The sequence below is a fragment of the Tamandua tetradactyla genome, chromosome 7 (assembly GCF_023851605.1).
Source record: "Tamandua tetradactyla isolate mTamTet1 chromosome 7, mTamTet1.pri, whole genome shotgun sequence".
Classification (NCBI taxonomy): domain Eukaryota; kingdom Metazoa; phylum Chordata; class Mammalia; order Pilosa; family Myrmecophagidae; genus Tamandua; species Tamandua tetradactyla.
This window is the reverse complement of record NC_135333.1, coordinates 72,196,837-72,214,943: the sequence shown is the minus strand read 5'-3', so window position 1 is coordinate 72,214,943 and position 18,107 is coordinate 72,196,837. Positions and strand designations below refer to the sequence as shown.

At 36.7% G+C, this 18,107-nt stretch overlaps 1 protein-coding gene across 3 annotated transcripts; it reads left to right on the top strand.

Moving 5' to 3' along the window:
- The first annotated feature begins 5,520 nt into the window (after nucleotides 1–5,520).
- Nucleotides 5,521–17,788, top strand: LOC143689779 (C-type lectin domain family 2 member F-like). 3 transcript variants are annotated; one of them, XM_077167916.1, is made up of 5 exons: nucleotides 5,521–5,894; nucleotides 6,482–6,574; nucleotides 14,730–14,917; nucleotides 15,697–15,803; nucleotides 17,621–17,788. In XM_077167916.1, exons 1-5 carry the CDS (start codon nucleotides 5,828–5,830, stop codon nucleotides 17,733–17,735), a joined length of 570 nt encoding a protein of 189 aa, XP_077024031.1. In that variant the 5' UTR covers nucleotides 5,521–5,827; the 3' UTR covers nucleotides 17,736–17,788. The 3 variants fall into 3 exon arrangements, with proteins under 3 accessions (XP_077024031.1, XP_077024032.1, XP_077024033.1); XM_077167917.1 differs by lacking the exon at nucleotides 6,482–6,574; XM_077167918.1 differs by lacking the exon at nucleotides 15,697–15,803.
- Nucleotides 17,789–18,107: the final 319 nt, after the last annotated feature.

Sequence of the window (18,107 nt, the reverse complement as noted above, 5' to 3'; positions counted from 1 at the left end):
AAACCTGCACAGTTGCCTTTCTCAACTACCCCTTTCTTTCCCTGTCTTCACCTTAGAAGGGGCAGTAATTTCTTTCTTTTGATCTGAAACTCAAATTTAACTGGGCATCCTGTATTTTAATTTGCTAAATCTAACAATCCTATACATAAACCCAATTGCAGAGAACTGACTGGAAAAATGGTGAGAAAAATGAAGACAAATTTATATAGGCTGCAACAATTATTTCATTAAAGGGGAAATTTGTCCTAAATATCCACCCTAAAGTGTTATCCTCCCTGTCCTTCAAACACATACAGTAAAGTTACACATTACCCAATTCCAAGTTTTTTATGACATTTATCACTTATTTAGGTGCCTAATTAATATTTTACAGATTGCTGAAAGGCATTAGGAAATCCGTTGTGTTTTCTTCTATGGAATGCCTGCTGCATTAGGCCCTGGCCTTCACAAGTTACAAAAAGTCACTGAATGAAGCAAGAGCATGGCTATAGCAGGCTCTGAGAAAGTCTCCAGAGAAAGAAACTTTATAGCTTAAACATCTAAACCCAGGTTACCAGAACAAGTGGAATAAAATAGTATAAAACTGAAACATTTGTCCTTATAAGCCAGGATACTTGGGTCCAGCAGAGAATATCTCTATTATCCCTTGTTTCTTAAGGCAACTGGAGTTCTGGTGCAGGACAAGCAAGCTACAAGCTCAGTGCAGCAGTGCCTGCAAATGATAAATGGACAATTGGTTACCAGAGATGTTTGGTAATGTACTCTTTGTGTTTAGTTCTAGAAGGACATTAACCATATCTTTTCAGTTCTTCTTACAGGAATAAGATAACAGAATGGCATCAAGAATACCCTGTAGCCCAGCGGGTCAGTGACTCCTTCCTGAAAAGACAAAAGTGTGGCATTCTAAGAAAAGAGTCATGAAGACTCTGCATGTAGAAATTTGCACATCAATATTTAAATCTAACCACTGAAAGTTGGAACAAGAAGAAGTGCTTGAGATAATGCTGGATTGAGAAATTTGCCCATGCCTTCTTCACAAAGATCCAACATCATTGCTGACCTGACAAGAATGAATCATGCAGCCATTACTTAGTTTTTGACTACTCAAAACCCATCACATCTCCATCTAATGAAAAGGTCATACTCATAATTGGGCACATCACACCTCTGTGAAGATAATCTAATCAAAAGCTTCTACATACAATATTGAATCAGGATTAAAACATGGCTTTTCTGGGGTACATGGTATTTTCAAATTGGCACATTCTCGCTCAGAGACTTATGTTTCCCCAACTTTGGATAGTTTTGGGTCATCTCATAGCTTTTGTGGTTTTAGTAACAAGAACAGTCTCATTCCTGAAACAATGATATCCAGACTAGCATAATACCATAACTCCAAATCTTAGATTCAAATTTAAACGTTAAAACATCTACCTTCTTCCAGCCTGTACCATTTCAGACCTAGAAGCCTATGGAGGAGGTGTGTTGTTGGCTCCTCATTTTTCCCTAGCTTCATTACATCTTCTGTTCATTAGCTACTATTTCTGACTGCTTTTGGAGAGAGGAAACTGGAGGAAAAGGAGCACAGATGTGTCCTCTTGATGTCTCTTTCTCTCAGAGAATGCTTTTGTGGATTTTCAGAAATCACCTTACCTGACAGCAGGTCTTTCTTGTCAGATATTTCTCTTGTGCTATCTCCTCTTCAGCATTTCAGGTTCTATTGGCTTTTACTATTGGGGTTTCATTGTCAAACTGCCCTACTGGACAGATTGCTTTCTATCACCACCTAATTCAGAATCTCTAGATGGGATACACATCTGTTCCTGAAAACTGGCACTTTTGCTCTGTTATTGGTGGGAGTAGATTCATTCTTCTGCATTCCTTTTGGTTTTCTCTGCCAGCTTCAAGCTTCTCCATCGATAGTGTCAAATCTTTAGACTTTCCTAGTCAGGGTCAGATAAAGGTCACTACCCCATTCAAAGTGCACAAAACACATTTATGTCCTGAGTGGTCTCTTGGATGTTCCTCTTACTTGATTAGAGATGAGTGGGAAACACCTTCCCTACCTCACTTGGGATCACTGAGGTGAAGTACAACATAACAACAACTCTTTCGCAAACCTCTTTTTTACCTCAGTTTGTTTGTACTCTCAAGGAGAATCATTGTTTAATGTTGATCAAATTGAATTGACACTTTACTAGTTTTTCCTGCATAAGTACCATAGTGCGGGGCTTGAGGATATAAGAATTACTTAATACCCTTGAATTATTCTGGAACTTTGAGACCTCAGCTGAAACAGAGCAGATTGGTTTTCACTTTATGATATTGTGTTTATAGTGAGTGAGGAGAATTGCTGCCATCTCCATTTTTGTGTCTTGTAACCAGTTCTAGCCCTCTCCCCAACTTTTGTTTTCTTGTTTTTGGTGTTAAGCTCTATAGTAGGCACTATTAGTTACATATCCAAATCCACTCTCTTCTTCATTTCAAGTAAGTCCAAATTTTAGCAGGGAAGGGGGATATTCTAGTTTGCTAGCTGCCAGAATGAAATATGCCAGAAACAGAATGGCTTTTAAAAAGGGGAATTTAATAAGTTGCTAGTTTACAGGACGAAGGTTGAGAAAATGTCTCAATTAAAGCAGGTTTATAAAAATGTCCAAATTAAGGCACCAACAAGAGGTTATCTTCACTCAAGGAAAGCCAATGAAGTTCAGGATTTCTCTCTCAACTAGAAAGGCACATGGTGAACATGGTGATGTCTTCCAGCTTCCTCTCCAGGCCTCTTGCTTCAGAAGTTCTCCTGGGGGAATTTTCCTTCTTCATCTCCAAAGGTCTCTGGCTAGTGGGCTCTGTGGTTCTCCTGACTCTGCTCTGTTGCTCTCCCTTCATTCTGAAGATTTCTCCAAAATGTTTCCTCTTTTAAAGAATTCCAGTAAACTAATCAAGACCCACCTGGTATGGGTAGAGTTATATCTCCCTCTAATCCAAGGTTAATACCCACAATTGGGTGAGTCACATCTCCGTGGAGATAACCTAATCAGGTTTCCAACATACAGTATCTAATAGGGATTAAAAGAAACGGTTGTTCACACAAGATTGATTAGGGTTAAAACATAGCTTTTTTAGAGTACATAAATCCTTTCAAACCAGCATGGGTGAGACAGGGGATAGGTAGTGTTATACACTCCCATCTGTTAGAGATGATCTCAGAGGATTGGATTGGAGTTAGTCTAAGCTATTTATAGTATTTCTACTCTCTTTACAACTTATTATCTAGGAATGAATTTATAACTCGAGCAAGATAAAGTAAACATAGGGGAATTCTGCTGGTGAGAGTCTAGGAATTGCGTTGCACTGATTAACATAGACTCATAGAAGAAAATAGTTGCATCTGCATGTGATGCTAGGAACTGCAGCAAACATTCTGAGACACGAAGGGGAGCTAAACTAACATACAGAAGGTTGCAGAGCAAAAAAGCATAAACAAACCAACCCAACAACAGAAGCAAAACTTGTCTTGATGATGTGTATGATTTAGCTGCTATGTTATCAAGCCAGAGTTTGGGATTTCTTTTTTTAAAAGAAGACTATTATCCTAGATCAATCAAACTAAGACCACCAGGAATAAACCTACAGTACAATAAAATCAGGTTTCTTGACCCAAGGTGATGGAAGAGATAATACAGCAGAGAAACCAGGGGCATTTCAGAAAACAGGGAATGATGAAATTATTCTTGAATTTGTGGGAAGTTTGAGTTTTAAATAAAGCATAATCTCAAAGAAAAGAAAAGGTTCAACATCAGGTCTGGACTGCAAAGTGTACCAAGTGTCCTGTTTCCTTGGAAACAACAAAGTTAGGATAGATGTAGAGTTGTATCTAGAAATACTTTATCTGTAGTTCTGCTCAAAGGTTATAAATTAAGATTGCTTCTCTGAGTCAAATTTACATCCTCCAAACAGGAGTGTGGTGTTCATTCTTACTGATACAATTTCTAACTGAAAAGCTTCTGATAGTCTGTGATTGTAAAAACAAAATTATCTGTGACTAAGAAAGCAGTAGGCATGTAAAACAGAGAACTGTAATGATAACTTACAGCAGCAGCATATCTTTGGAAGAAATATTATTTACTTTTATTTTTGCATCTGGCTTTAACTCTGACTTTTACTTAAGATGATCAACCACCTCTGTTTGGCTGGGTCTGAGGGATTTCCTGGAATGTGGGAATTTTATTTTTTTTTTAATGCTGCACGGCAGGTCACATTTCATTATTTTTCCAAGTGAGTACCCTGTTATTGCAGCACTATTTTCTGAATTTTTATTTATTTGTTTGTTTGTTTTGCTTGTTTGTTTATTTTTTGGAAAGTGCATGGACCGAGAATCAAACCTGGGTCTTCTGCATGGCAGGCAAGAATTCTCCCACTGAACTAAGCTTGCACCCTCTGGAATGGGGGAATTTGAGTACTAACACTGGGGAAGTCGGAGGCATCCCAGAATAAACAATCTTCTTTCTCGCGGTGAATTCTTTCTCTTTTCCTGGTTCCTACTGACTGACTGATGACTGTGTCCAAATTTCCTCAATTTATAAGGACTCCAGTCATATAGATTAAGGCCCAACTAGATTCATTTAGGCTTTATCTAAATAGGATATTTGAAGATCTTATTCACAAATGAGTTCACAAATGGAGGGTAAGTTTGGAACATATCTTTGTGGGGTCCATGATTCAGTCTACCACAGGGAGTTGCAGAAGCGATTGCTGATTATGGGAAGCCTCGCCAAACTTAGGCGGAAATATGAAAATTTAATAAGGCATAGAAAAGATGCAGGTGCCACATTGTAAAATAGACCAGAGGAAGACAAGCACTGTTCAAACAACTCATAATTTTTAAATTAAGAAATAAAATACCTGAATTTTCAATGTTTAACATTTTAAATTGCCATGTACTAAACGAATACTAGGTTTACTTTTTTTTTTAATTTCCTTACACATTTATTAGTGAGAGTAAGAGTTTTTAACGTTTTTGGAAAAAATGTGGAAAAGTCAAGGAACAATCATAATTTCCTCCACTGATTATTAAATAGCTTGGTACATTTCAGTTTGCTTGGTCATTTTTACTGTTTTGCATTAACTGTGCAAAGTGAGGGCTGCCTGTATGTGAAACCAACTTTCATTCCTACTATGAGAAAAAAAAAAGGCTTGTTTCTCCTAAATTTCTTTAAATTTAAAACTCAGAGATTAAAAAGAAAGAACCAAAATAACTTTTTTTAAAAAGGGGGTGGTGTGTGGCTAAAGCCACCTTGCGATTCTGGAGAAGCAGGCAGTTTACCGGACAGACATCCCATGTGTGGTAAATCTGTCCCTGATTTGAAACTCCAGGGAGAGTATAGGAAGGAGCCAAAAGTGGAGGGTGTGAAACGCGCCACTGGCTGCTTTCACTCCTTAACAGGTGGGGGATGAGGAGCCAATCAGAGACTGGATTTTCAGTCGCTACTGTGCTCCAGCCAATCCCAGGCCGCAGAGCCATCCCGCTGGGTTGGGTACCGAATGGTGCTGGCCTGGCTGCCGTTGCCTTCCTGGCTACACCAAAGGCCAGAGCGCCAAGCAAAGGAAATGCCCTGGGGCCCTAAATCCAGTCTGCGGACTGAGCAGAGTATGCTAGATTGCTGCTGAGACTCAGATCTTGCTGTTTTCAGTTCAGTCTTGCTGCCGTGCTGCCCTCCAAGAAAAATGGTCCTCCAGTTAAGCGTTTAACACAAAATATAATAAATAATCCTTCAGGATTATCCCAGCCTCTGTGACCCGGAAAGAGCCTTCTCCGTGAGGGTCAGAAATGGAGGGAGAAGGGATTGAGACAAGGGATGGGATGCAGACTGTGGAGCAGCAGGCAGAAAGGACAGGTAAGGGAGATGACAGAGGCTTTGCCAGGGCAGAAACTGGCCTTCTGTGATCATCCTAGCTTTTCTTCCTCATCTCAGCTTGCGCCTTCAGCTTTTTTTTTGTGGTGAGATGGTGGTAGTGATGGATCTTCCATAATGTGACTCTTAAGTGAAAGCATTCTTCATTAATAAAATACGAATTTCAACGAAATTGTGAATCCACTACACTACACCGGATTTCCATAAGAAGTTCCAAAATGAAGAAGATAGTTCTTTACTTCCTTTCATCCCCCACCCCTGAAAAAGGCAGCATCTCCAGGAGGAAAATATTGGTTTACTGTTAGGGAAGTAGGGAAGATGGCTAAAGATGAATAAATAATACAATTCCTAAAAATGGCACTTAAAAGTGGAGCCAAACTGTTTTTGAGGTTGCTCCTAGTTGAAAGTCAGACTTTACTTATCCTTTCTTATTTTCCTAATATATTTATTATTTGGGCATGAATAGCAGAACCTAACAGAAGATCGATAAAATAGATGAAAATGATTCAGGTTTTTTGTTTGTTTTTTGTTTTCTCTAGAAGATAAACATTAATATGGGTTTTCTTCAGGTTTAAAAACAAAGAAACTGATGGTCAACCTAAGTCTGATATGTGGAGGCATCATTGTGCTTCTTTGGGGAATTCTAGGATTTCCTAGAAAATGTAAGTGAACCATTTCCTCAAAAAAATTAATTGCATTATTATTGATCCAGATAAATATCAGTGACTAGCCTTTTCTTCCCTAACATTGAACAGTCAGAATCAGAAAGTATTCTCCCAGCCAAAGCACCTAACTTCTGTTCAGACTCCACCATATGCTTTGCCTCCTAGAATGATCATGTTTTCAAAAATATCTATTGAGTTTCAGGCAAAATGCTAGGTGCTGATAAAAAATGAAAAAAGAAAAGGGACTTCTGTCTTGAGAGGAAATTATCTTTAACTGAAGAAACAAGCATACAAGCAAACAGTTGTAACACAATAAAATAATTGATAATTAGAAGTATGTTCAATTGAAGTAGAAGAGAAGGTGAGTTTGTCTGCCTCTGATAGTAGACTTTGTAAAGGAAGTATTTGTGCTGAATATTAAGGGCAAGAAAGCATTTATCAGAAGGCACCTCAAGTGAGAGGAAGGACATGGGTGTCAGAGAATCACACCAGGTTGAGTAATGCTGGAGTTAGAAGGGTTGGAGGAGAGAGGTTGGCAAATGCGTTACATTTACTTAGTTCATTAGCTCTCTCACTCCAATAGGGAAGTATTTTATACATTCTTCATCTTCAAACCTTCAGCGCCTCTTCCCTCATCCTCTCCCTGAAATCTATATCCTTGCTTCCAACTTTACTTCAGAAATTTTATGAGAGCTTCCCCAAGCTTCCATCACTGCACCTACTTGCCTTCATCTCTGCCATCTGACACCTTAAGTATTCATCATGTTCTACGTTAGAGCCTATCGCTTCTGACCTGATCCATAATATTACTTTAGTAATCCTCCCTTCTCTTTCCTATACCATCAGTTTTTACACTTAATCAAAACATTCCCACCAGCAATAAAATATGGTGGTATGCTCCTATTTTTTTTTTTTAAAATCATTGCATGCCACTCCTCCTTTGGTAACTAACTTATTTTATTCTCCTGTACAGCGTCTTCCTTGAAAATTTGAAAATTTGTCCCATTTTTTTACTACTTGGACCAGATTATCACTTGCCATTCTCCACTGAACTGACCTTTTAAGTTCACCATTAACTTCCACTTTGTTAAATCCATTCTCAGTCTTCATCTTACTTACCTCATCTTAGCATTTGACCTTCATTCTTTCTGAAAATAATTTCTTCATTTGGCTTCCAAGATGCCATACTTTAATGATTTTGATGCCTGACTTGTTCCTTTTTTATGTATCCTTTGCTTGTTATTTCTTTTCCCCTTCACCTCTTAATTTGCATATTCCCAGTCCTTGACCTGGTCCTTTTTTATTTACCTTTGTTTCCTTAATGATCTCAAACACACTTAGATCTTTAAAGGTAACATAAATACTGATCCCTTCAAATATATATCTTTAGTCTGGGTCCCTACCTTAATTCCAAAATTTTAAATCCAACTGCCTATTTGACTACCCAAACTTAAAACTGCCCAAGATGAAATCTTTTTTTTTTTTTATTAATTAAAAAAAGAATTAACAAAACAATTAGAAATCATTCCAATCTACATGTACAATCAGTAATTCTTAATAACATCACATAGTTGCATATTCATCATTTCTTAGTACATTTGCATCGATTTAGAAAAAGAAATAAAAAGACAACAGAATAAGAATTAAAACAATAATAGAAAGAAAAAAAAACAAAAAAAACAAAAACAAAAACCTATACCTCACATGCAGCTTCATTCAGTGTTTTAACATAATTGCATTACAATTGGGTAGTATTGTGCTGTCCATTTCTGAGTTTTTATATCCAGTCCCGTTGTACAGTCTGTATCCCTTCATCTCCAATTATCCCTTCTCTTTTTTTTTTTTTTTAATTAACGGAAAAAAAGAAATTAACCCAACATTTAGAGATCATACCATTCTACACATGCAATCATTAATTCTTAACATCATCACATAGATGCATGATCATCATTTCTTAGTACATTTGCATTGGTTTAGAAGAACTAGCAACATAACCGAAAAAGATATAGAATGTTAATATAGAGAAAAAAATAAAAGTAATAATAGTAAAATCAAAACAAAACAAAACAAAACAAAACAAAAACCTATAGCTCAGATGCAGCTTCATTCAGTGTTTTAACATGATTACTTTACAATTAGGTATTATTGTGCTGTCCATTTTTGAGTTTTTGTATCTAGTCCTGTTGCACAGTCTGTATCCCTTCAGCTTCAATTACCCATTGTCTTACCCTGTTTCTAACTCCTGCTGAACTCTGTTACCAATGACATATTTCAAGTTTATTCTCGAATGTCCGTTCACATCAGTGGGACCATACAGTATTTGTCCTTTAGTTTTTGGCTGGATTCACTCAGCATAATATTCTCTAGGTCCATCCATGTTATTACATGGTTCATAAGTTTATCTTGTCTTAAAGCTGCATAATATTCCATCGTATGTATATACCACAGTTTGTTTAGCCACTCTTCTGTTGATGGAGATTTTGACTGTTTCCATCTCTTTGCAACTGTAAATAATGCTGCTATAAACATTGGTGTGCAAATGTCTGTTTGTGTCTTTGCCCTTAAGTCCTTTGAGTAGATACCTAGCAATGGTATTGCTGGGTCGTATGGCAACTCCACATTCAGCTTTTTGAGGAACCGCCAAACTGCCCTCCACAGTGGCTGCACCCTTTGACATTCCCACCAACAGTGAATAAGTGTGCCTCTTTCTCCGCATCCTCTCCAGCACTTGTCATTTTCTGTTTTGTTGATAATGGCCATTCTGGTGGGTGTGAGATGATATCTCACTGTGGTTTTGATTTGCATTTCTCTAATGGCCAGGGACATTGAGCATCTCTTCATGTGCCTCTTGGCCATCCGTATTTCCTCTTCTGAGAGGTGTCTGTTCAAGTCTTTTTCCCATTTTGTAATTGGGTTGGCTGTCTTTCTGTTGTTGAGATGAACAATCTCTTTATAAATTCTGGATACTAGACCTTTATCTGATATATCATTTCCAAACATTGTCTCCCATTGTGAAGCCAAGATGAAATCTTAATGTCTCTTTTTTCATAAGTGTTCTCTTTGTGATCCTCCTATCCTTAATTCACAACAACTTTATTCTTCCAGTTTTTAGACCAAAGATCTTATGGTCATTTTTTACTCTTGTTTTTTCTCTCATACCCTGAATATAACCATAAAATTCTGCCTGGTCTTTCAAAATGTACTCAGAATCTGACAATTTTTCACCATCTCTACTGCTGCCATCCTGCTCTCAATCATCATCCTCTCTCTTCTAAATGTTCTCTCCTCCATCCTTGACTTCCTAAAGTAGCACTGTCCAATGGAAATATGATATAAGCCAACATTTTCTATGTTAGTTGTTTCTAATTTCTCTTTTCCAATTTTTATGAAACCTACTTTGATTAGGTTATCAGTTACCATTCTCCACCGAACTGATCTTTTAAGTTCACCATTAACTTCTACATTGTCAAAGCCAATCTCAGTCTTCATCTTACTTTCCTAATCCTTAACATTTTGCATATGCATTATTTTTAGAAGGTGCATTAATAAAGTGAAAAGAAACAGATGAAAATATTTGTGATTATATTTTTATTTAGCCCAGTATAACCAATGTATTGCCATTTCAACACATAAACGATAAATGAATGATTAATGAGATTTTAGCATTTGAAATTTAGTGTGTACTTACATGTACAGGGCAAATCAATTTGGACTAATCACATTCAAGTGTTAAATAGCCATATATGGCTAGTGGCTACAGTGTCAGACAGTGCAGTTCTAGAGTCTACTTTCTTTTTTAGAGAAGTATTTGTTTCATATATTTGGGGGCTTTGCTGTTAGGTGAATATGCATTCATAGTTGTTTTATCTTCTTGTTAAATTGACCCCTTTAGCAGTCAGTATAATGATCATATTTGTCCCTCACAACTTTTTTTACTTGTCTATGTTATCTGATATTAGTATAGCCACCCAACTCTCTTCTGTCTTCCTCTTGCAGGGTATATATTTTCCACCCTTTCACTTTCACCCTGTTTGAGTCTTTGAATTTAAGGTTGGTCTCTTGCAGACAGCATGTGGTTGGGTCATAATTTTTTATTCATTCTGCCAGTTTTTTACTTTTGAATGAAGAACTTAATCCATTTACATTTAAAGTCACTGCTGATAATGCAGGACTTTTTTTTATTATTATTTTGCTATTTAACCTTTGTTAAGTCTTACACATTTATTGCTTCTCACTTCCATCAATACCTACTTTCATATATCTATTTCATTTTTGTTTTGTATCATATTGAGTCCCTTCTCATTTACATATGGATACATTTTTCATATGTGTTCTTTTTGGTTACCATGGTATTAAAATTCAACATCCTAAACATATAATAATGATATTGGATTTGATACCAACTTGACTTCAGTCACACATACACTACTCCTATACTCCTTGTCCCCCAACTTTTTTTGTACTTGTCACAAGTTATATGTTTGTACATCAAATGTCCAAAACCTTAGATTTGTCAAAACTTTTTATGTATCTGTATTTTAACACCTATGAGAAGTAAGATGTGGGGTTACATACCAACAAATGCAAAACAATAGTAGTGGTATTTATGAATCATTGCCTATGATAAAAGTCCTTATTTCTTTATGCTCCTTTGAACCACTTTTTAGTGTTCCTACCTTTCAGTCTGAAGATTTTCCTTTAACATTGCTTGTAAGGTAGGTCTAGTGGTGATAAACTTCCTCAGATTTTATTTATCTGGGAATGTCTTAATCTCTCCCTCATTTCTGACAGAAAGTCTTACTGGATATAAGATTCTTGGTTGGCAATTGTGTTTTTTCAGGACTTGAAGTATTTCAACCCACTGACTTTTTACTTCCATTGTTTCTGATGCGAAATCAGCACTTAATCTAATCGAGACTCCCTTTCATATAACATGTGCTTTTTTCTTGCAGTTTTCAGAATTCTCCCTTTGTCTTTTGCATTTGACATTATGCTCAGTATATGACAGGGTGTATTTTCTTCACTTTCATCCTTTTTGGTGTTTGGTGGGTTTCTTGGATGTACATATTTTTGCTACATTTGAGAAATTTTCTATTATTATTTCTTTGAAAATTCCTTCTGCCCTTTTTTCTTCTTCTGGGGCTCCTATAATGCATATATTGATACTTGATGGTGTTTCAGAGGTCCCTTAAACTATTTTAACTTTTTACCATTTTTTTTTTTTTTTTTTTTTGGTTTTTTGCTCCTCAACTTAACTGGTTTTAAATGTCTTGTTTTCAAGTTCACTGATTCTTCTGCCAGCTCGAATCTGCTTTTGAAACTCTTTTGGGAATTTTTCATTTCAGTAATGATGGTCTTTAACTCTAGAAGTTCTGTTTGATTCTTTTTAAAAATTTCTTTGTCTTTATTGAGATTCTCATATTATTCATTGTTTTCCTGATATCCTATAGTTCTTCCTCTGTATTCATCTCCTTGAGCATTTTTAAGTTCTTTTTTTTTTTTTAAGTCGTTACCCAATATGTCTACAACCTGGTCTTCCTCATTGATGTTTTCTGGGTTTTTATCTTCTTCCTTTGGATGGGCCATTGTTTCTTGTTCCTTTATCTTGTAATCTTTTGTTACACACTGTACATTTTATTAAATACTAACTCAGATTTATTCCCTGAGATGTCTGCTTCTTGAACTTTTAATTAGTTGGTGATACGACCAATAGTTATTTGAATGTCAGCTCTCTTATCAGGAAGGTCTGCTCAAGGTGAGTGCAGTGTTCAGGGTTTTCCCTGTCTTTCTGGGCCTGTGTATTGTCTTGGGCTTTTGCTAGCTGGTAGTGTAGGAGTTCCTCTGTTTACAGAAGTTTGAATGCACCCTCTATTTCCCAGAGACTTCTCCCTCTTCCATTGTTCCAGTGCTGGACTAAAAGCAGGTAAACCTTTGCCCCAGGCCATCTGCCTCAGCTATTTCTCATACTGCTTTGGCTATCTCAAGCTGCTTTTGCCAGGAGGGCAAATTCTGGGACAGGGGACATGCCAGAAAGGAGTTTGCCAAGTCAGTCTTTCCCAGCCAGAACAAGGCCACTGACCCACAGAGAAAGCACCAGATCTCGACACTGCCCAGGAAGGGTGATGTTGGAGAGGTCAGGAAGGGCGCCAGGAGCTTTTCCTATGGCTCGCCAGAGCTCTGCTTCCTTGACCTGCCTAGTAGATTCAGCACTTCCACTGTCTACTGCAGCTGTAAGGAAGCATACTGTCTTTAAGTCTCCCCTGTCGCTTTTGTATGGCATGGTATAAAACAGTGGTCACCCTGAGAACTAGGCCCTCAGCAATCCAAAGTCACCAATCAGAAGCCATGATCCATGGTCAGCCCATGGTCACTCCAGGTTTTGGAGAAGTGGATATTCGTGTCTCTTCCTGACACCAGCAGGCTAATTCAGGGCCTGGACCCCGCTTCTGCTTGCCACAAGAGTAGAGAATAAGCACTGGTAACTGCCACACAGAACACACTTGCCTAGTCTTTGACATAATTTACCAGCCTCTTCCTCCCTTTCTTCCCTGTATGCTGTGCAGTGTTCTACTGGTCTCCAGAATTTCAAAATAGCTGATTCCAACAATTCCTATTGATTTAATAGTTGTTCTGGTGGAGAGATTGAGTTCTGGAGCTTCCTACTCCATTATCTTTCCACACTTTCCCCCTGTCCCAGGGTCTATTTTTAACAACTTTTTAAAAACTTAAATACAATCTGCTCCAAGAGATTTTTCATTTACTTAGATGAAAGCCAAAATCTTTCCAATGGCTTGAAAGGTCCTATCTATCTAGTCACCCCATTACCTCTCTAATCTTTTTATTACTCCCTGCCACACTTGGTCTTCTCCAGCCACACAAGCACTTTCACTGTTTTGTGAACAAGCCAAACAATTTACCTAAGAGCCTTTGCACTGTTTTTTTCAATTTGCATGGGAAGTTCTCCCCATATATTTACATGTGCCTCACTAGCTCATACCTTCATGCCTTTAATGAAATATCAACTTCTCATTGAACTCTCTCCATCTACTTTAATTCTCTGCTGAACTGTCTTCAGCAACAATGCTGATCCTGGTTGCTAAGTTCTATTTTATGACAAATTATATGATTTACTAGGATGTAAGTCCCATGAGAGCAAGGGTTTTTGTACACTGTGTACATTAGTGTATTCTAGAGCTTATAATAATACCTGGCATGTGGTATGGTAGGTGTTCAATCGGTAGACCTTAAATGAGTGAATTAGTACTTGAATTTTAAAATTTAAATTTTCTGTGATCCAGCTTCTGAACTCTTCAATATTTGTTCTAGTTTCTTTTTTGAACTTGGCACCTTTAAATAATTTTGAACTTGACACTTTCAAATAAGTTTGTGGTCTGATTTTTCCACTTGGTTTTCACACCAGTCATTTATTCTGACCCATTATCCTACCTCAAACCTGTGAACTAGTCATTTATTTTATGTGTGAGTTAGTGGTGTCCTTTTGGTAAATTTGTTTTTCTCAGAGTTATACCTTAACAAGTAATTTCATCTATCTATCTACTTGAAGTTGTGGAGTATAAGTAGTGAAAAATTAGTAAAATTTCAACATTTTTCTTTCCATCGTTTTGTGTTTAAAGACAAAGGGCAAAATTAATAACTTCAATTTCTGTAGAAATTCTGTCTTTGAAAGACAATATGGTTTCAACTGTCAGTAGTAGGGAGACTGCTCTCTAAGGTTAAGGGGATATGGGCAAGTTTACTTCTTCACAGTGAAACTTGTCCCAGATGGCATAGTAAATTTATAGAAAAGGATATAGATGCATAAAGAAAATACCAGCAGTATAAAATAATGGGAGGGAATATGGCCAGAGGAGATTGATTGCTTTTCTGCAAGTTTATTTATTAGTTTGTTATTGCTCTTTAAAATTATGTATAGATCTTTATTTTTCTTTGATTTTTTTCACCCTTTGTTCCTAATCCTCAATTTTTTTGAGTTGATGTTTAAAGTTAAAACATTTGAAGTGACTATGGAAGTAAAAGACATTTTCTCAGTCAGAAATATATAAGAATCTTTTACCCTGATATTCAAACTCTTCCTTTCTCTTAAATTTTTGTCATTTTTCCCCATTTTTCTCCATCATTATGTTAATTTTAGCTGAAAAACCAAAGGTCCAAAACGACCAGAAATGCTCAGAGGATGCAACTATATGTCCACAAGGCTGGAAGAGAATCAATGAAAATTGCTTCTTTCTTTCTGAACATGAAGCGACTTGGGCCAATGGCCAGGCAGACTGCATGAACCAACATGGAACTCTGGCCATAGTCAACGTCAAGACTGATTTGGTTAGGTTTCTCCTTTGTAATATAAATCCCATTTAATTTATTGAGTAGCCTACTATATAGCAGTTATACTTCTGGGGTGTGAAACATTAGTCAACAAAACTGCCAAATACCCCTGCCCTAGTGAAGCTTACATCCTGGTGGAAAAGACAGGCAATGGAGAATCTTAATAAATAGATAAATTATATAGTATATAAGAAGATAGTAAGTTCTGTTTTGAAAAGGTGCAAATAAAGAGGATCATGGATGATAAAATTAAGTAGGTTTCAAGTAAATTAGTCAAATAAACTTCACTGAGATAATGACATTTGAACGATGTTGTGAAGCTTGTGAGGGAGTTAGTCAAAGGGGTATTGAGGATTGAGCTTTCCAAGAAGAGGAAACAGGTAGAACACCATAGGAGTAGAGGTTGCTGCATGCCTGGAATAGTCAAGGAATAACAAGAGGCTATCAGACAATGTGTGTAGAATGCGGGAGTTAGTAAGAAATATGGGTTATTAAGGTCTTAGAGGCTATTGTGAAGACACTGGTTTTTGCTCCTATTAAAATGGGGATATATTAAAGAATTATGAGCAAAGCTGACATGATATGCTGTCAGTTTTAAAAGAATCTTTTTTCTTTTTTTGCTTTGGTGATAATGGCTAGTGAGAAGCAAGTATAAAAGCATGGAGTCATGTTACAAAGCTGTTGCAGTAACTGGCAAGAGACTGATGGGCTTAGTAAAAGATGATAGTAAGAAGAGAAACAGAGAGATATATCATGCAATCTTTATTTTGTAAAAGGAGCCTTTGATGGAGTATATTGAGCCTTTTTCATATTGGTTTGGACTGAGCAAACATAATGAAAAAAAAATCTGGACATGGGCAGATGGAGCTTTATTCATCAATTGGTGAGCCTTAATGATATTTATTTACCATTAAATGTGTTAAGGATCATCAGGATTCTGAGTCCATAATCAGCTACTTGTATAGTTTCCTCCACATCACCCCTCAAAAAACCCTCAAGAAATAGATGCCAAAGGGAACTGTCAGACAAAATCATGCTCTTTAGTGAGACTTTGACATCAAATACCAATATTTGAATTAGACTGTACCGGTTGTAAGCTACAAGTGTTCTTTTATCCTACACGAGATGTAAGAGTAAGGAGTTTGATCCTTGCCTCTTTAACTTGGGGCAACAACTTTTTGTTGTTGTTGTTTATTGTTGTTATTTTGTTCTTTCATTGTTTCAGGAAAGTCTTAGAAAGTATCCTTGAACTTACACTTACCACATTGGTGACTCGAAGTGGAAGAGATTGAGAAAATGAAAGTGTTTGTCCCGGTTAACGTTTGTTTAAAATTCTGTGACTTCACTATGTTCCTTAGCTTGAAGAACTAAATGTGCCCTAAGACTCCATTTTAGTTCTTGAAACATTTGAGATTTTCTCCAAATTGTGGGGGGAAATATAGAATTAGGAGGAACACTGAGTTCCCTATAGAAGTGCCACTAGCTACCATTTATTGAGCACCAATTATGCGGTAGATACGCTACTGTTTTGTGACATTCTGTGCCAGGTATTGTACGAAGTATATGATGCTGTAAAGTGACTAGCAGGAGTTTCTCAATTTAGAGAAAGTTCTCATACCAACATTACATTTACAATCAGTTTGGAGTGACAATACTGACACGATGATTTGAGAGCAATAACAGGGCCTGAATTTTGAGAAATAAAAGAAAAAGTATGACGGACTAAGCTTTTTGAATACAAACCCTGATACTTTGACAGTAATTTTTGTAAAACATTATGTACTTAACCAGCTTAACATGATATTATAGATTATAGATAGTTCTGTTTCTTTTAAAAATGGAAAAATATAAAGGACAATGAATAGAGTTATAAGTTGGGTTATACTTGATAAGCCCTGAGTTGCAGTAAGGAATGAAAAACCATGGAAACACACATTTATTTTGGAAAAGGGCAGGATTAAAACATTCAAGGTAACCTAGAAGTTAGAAAAGTGCACATCACTGTTGCAAAATTCCCTGAAGTGTTGAAAGCATTTTAATAATCACAGAACAAGGTTTTGTCATGACTCATAATTCTCTTTTCCTCATTTTGAATTTTAAATTCATGATATTTATAAAGGACCTAAAATAGGAATATAGGAAATCCTTTCCAGATATAGTGTTTGTGATTACTTACCTGTATCATGGTCTATCATGGTCAGCAGTAAAGAATGCTCAGTTCACTCTGGTGATGATTGCAAAGAGTGGCCTAGTGAACACCCATTTCAGCATCAAGATAGACTCATTCTATAATGTGTGACAAATATTCAATGAAATTTCAGTTATACTCCCCCTACATAAAAATCTCTAAATGCCTAAAGGAGTTTATGTGCTAGTTTTATGCTGAGGTATAGAAAGAAATATTCAAACCCTATAAAAATGATCTTCAGTGCTCACCACATTGTCAGTAAAGTTCCAGGACCTCTTTGGTGTTAAGGCACAGGCATCCCCTACTGACCCTTTCTCCCCAACATGGTCCTGAGATAAAGTTTGGAGACCGATTAAAGTATAGGAGCAGCTTTATTTCCCTTCCCCGACTCCTCCCACATTGTACATTTGGAAACATGGTGACCAAAATTTACACGATGAAATTGCGACTGTGCTCAGCTATTTTTCATGAGGTCCAGTCAACAAAGAATTAATCTCTGTGTTTTGTTCTAGGTTCTATATTGAAGAAGGAGGAGATTGTGCTTTTATATATAAGAAAGGCATCAGTAGTGCCAATTGTGATGATGCAAGAAAATATATTTGTGGCAGTAAAGGCATTTGTTCTTAAATAAAGAGTTGCCCCATGCAAAAAAAAAAATAAAAATAATTAAAGAAAACCTATCCTTTTTTATACATTGCAAATTCATCTAGATACATTTTCTTCTCATCAAATATATGTTTTCAATTGACTGATGAAATTTTAAGTGATTTTTATCTTCATTTAAATAATTATCTAAGGATCCTAGAAACTGAACTGAGGTTTTACACGGTGGTGCTAGACCATATAAATTGGTGTATCTAAGCCTATGAGCAAACTAGTGGCCTTGGTGAGACCTCATGCCTCATCAGTTCCTCAATGGAATGGATCAGTAAAGGTAGCTCTATGTATATGAAATTCAGTCAAACTTTCTACAAGAGATAAAAGAGATGTAGCAGTAGG

Coding starts and splice junctions, on each gene's coding strand:
- LOC143689779 (XM_077167916.1), top strand. CDS start 5,828: ATGGAGGGAGAAGGGATTGAGACAAGGGATGGGATGCAGACTGTGGAG. Junction 5,895..6,481: donor GCAGCAGGCAGAAAGGACAG/GTAAGGGAGATG, acceptor GGTTTTCTTCAG/GTTTAAAAACAAAGAAACTG. Junction 6,575..14,729: donor TCTAGGATTTCCTAGAAAAT/GTAAGTGAACCA, acceptor TGTTAATTTTAG/CTGAAAAACCAAAGGTCCAA.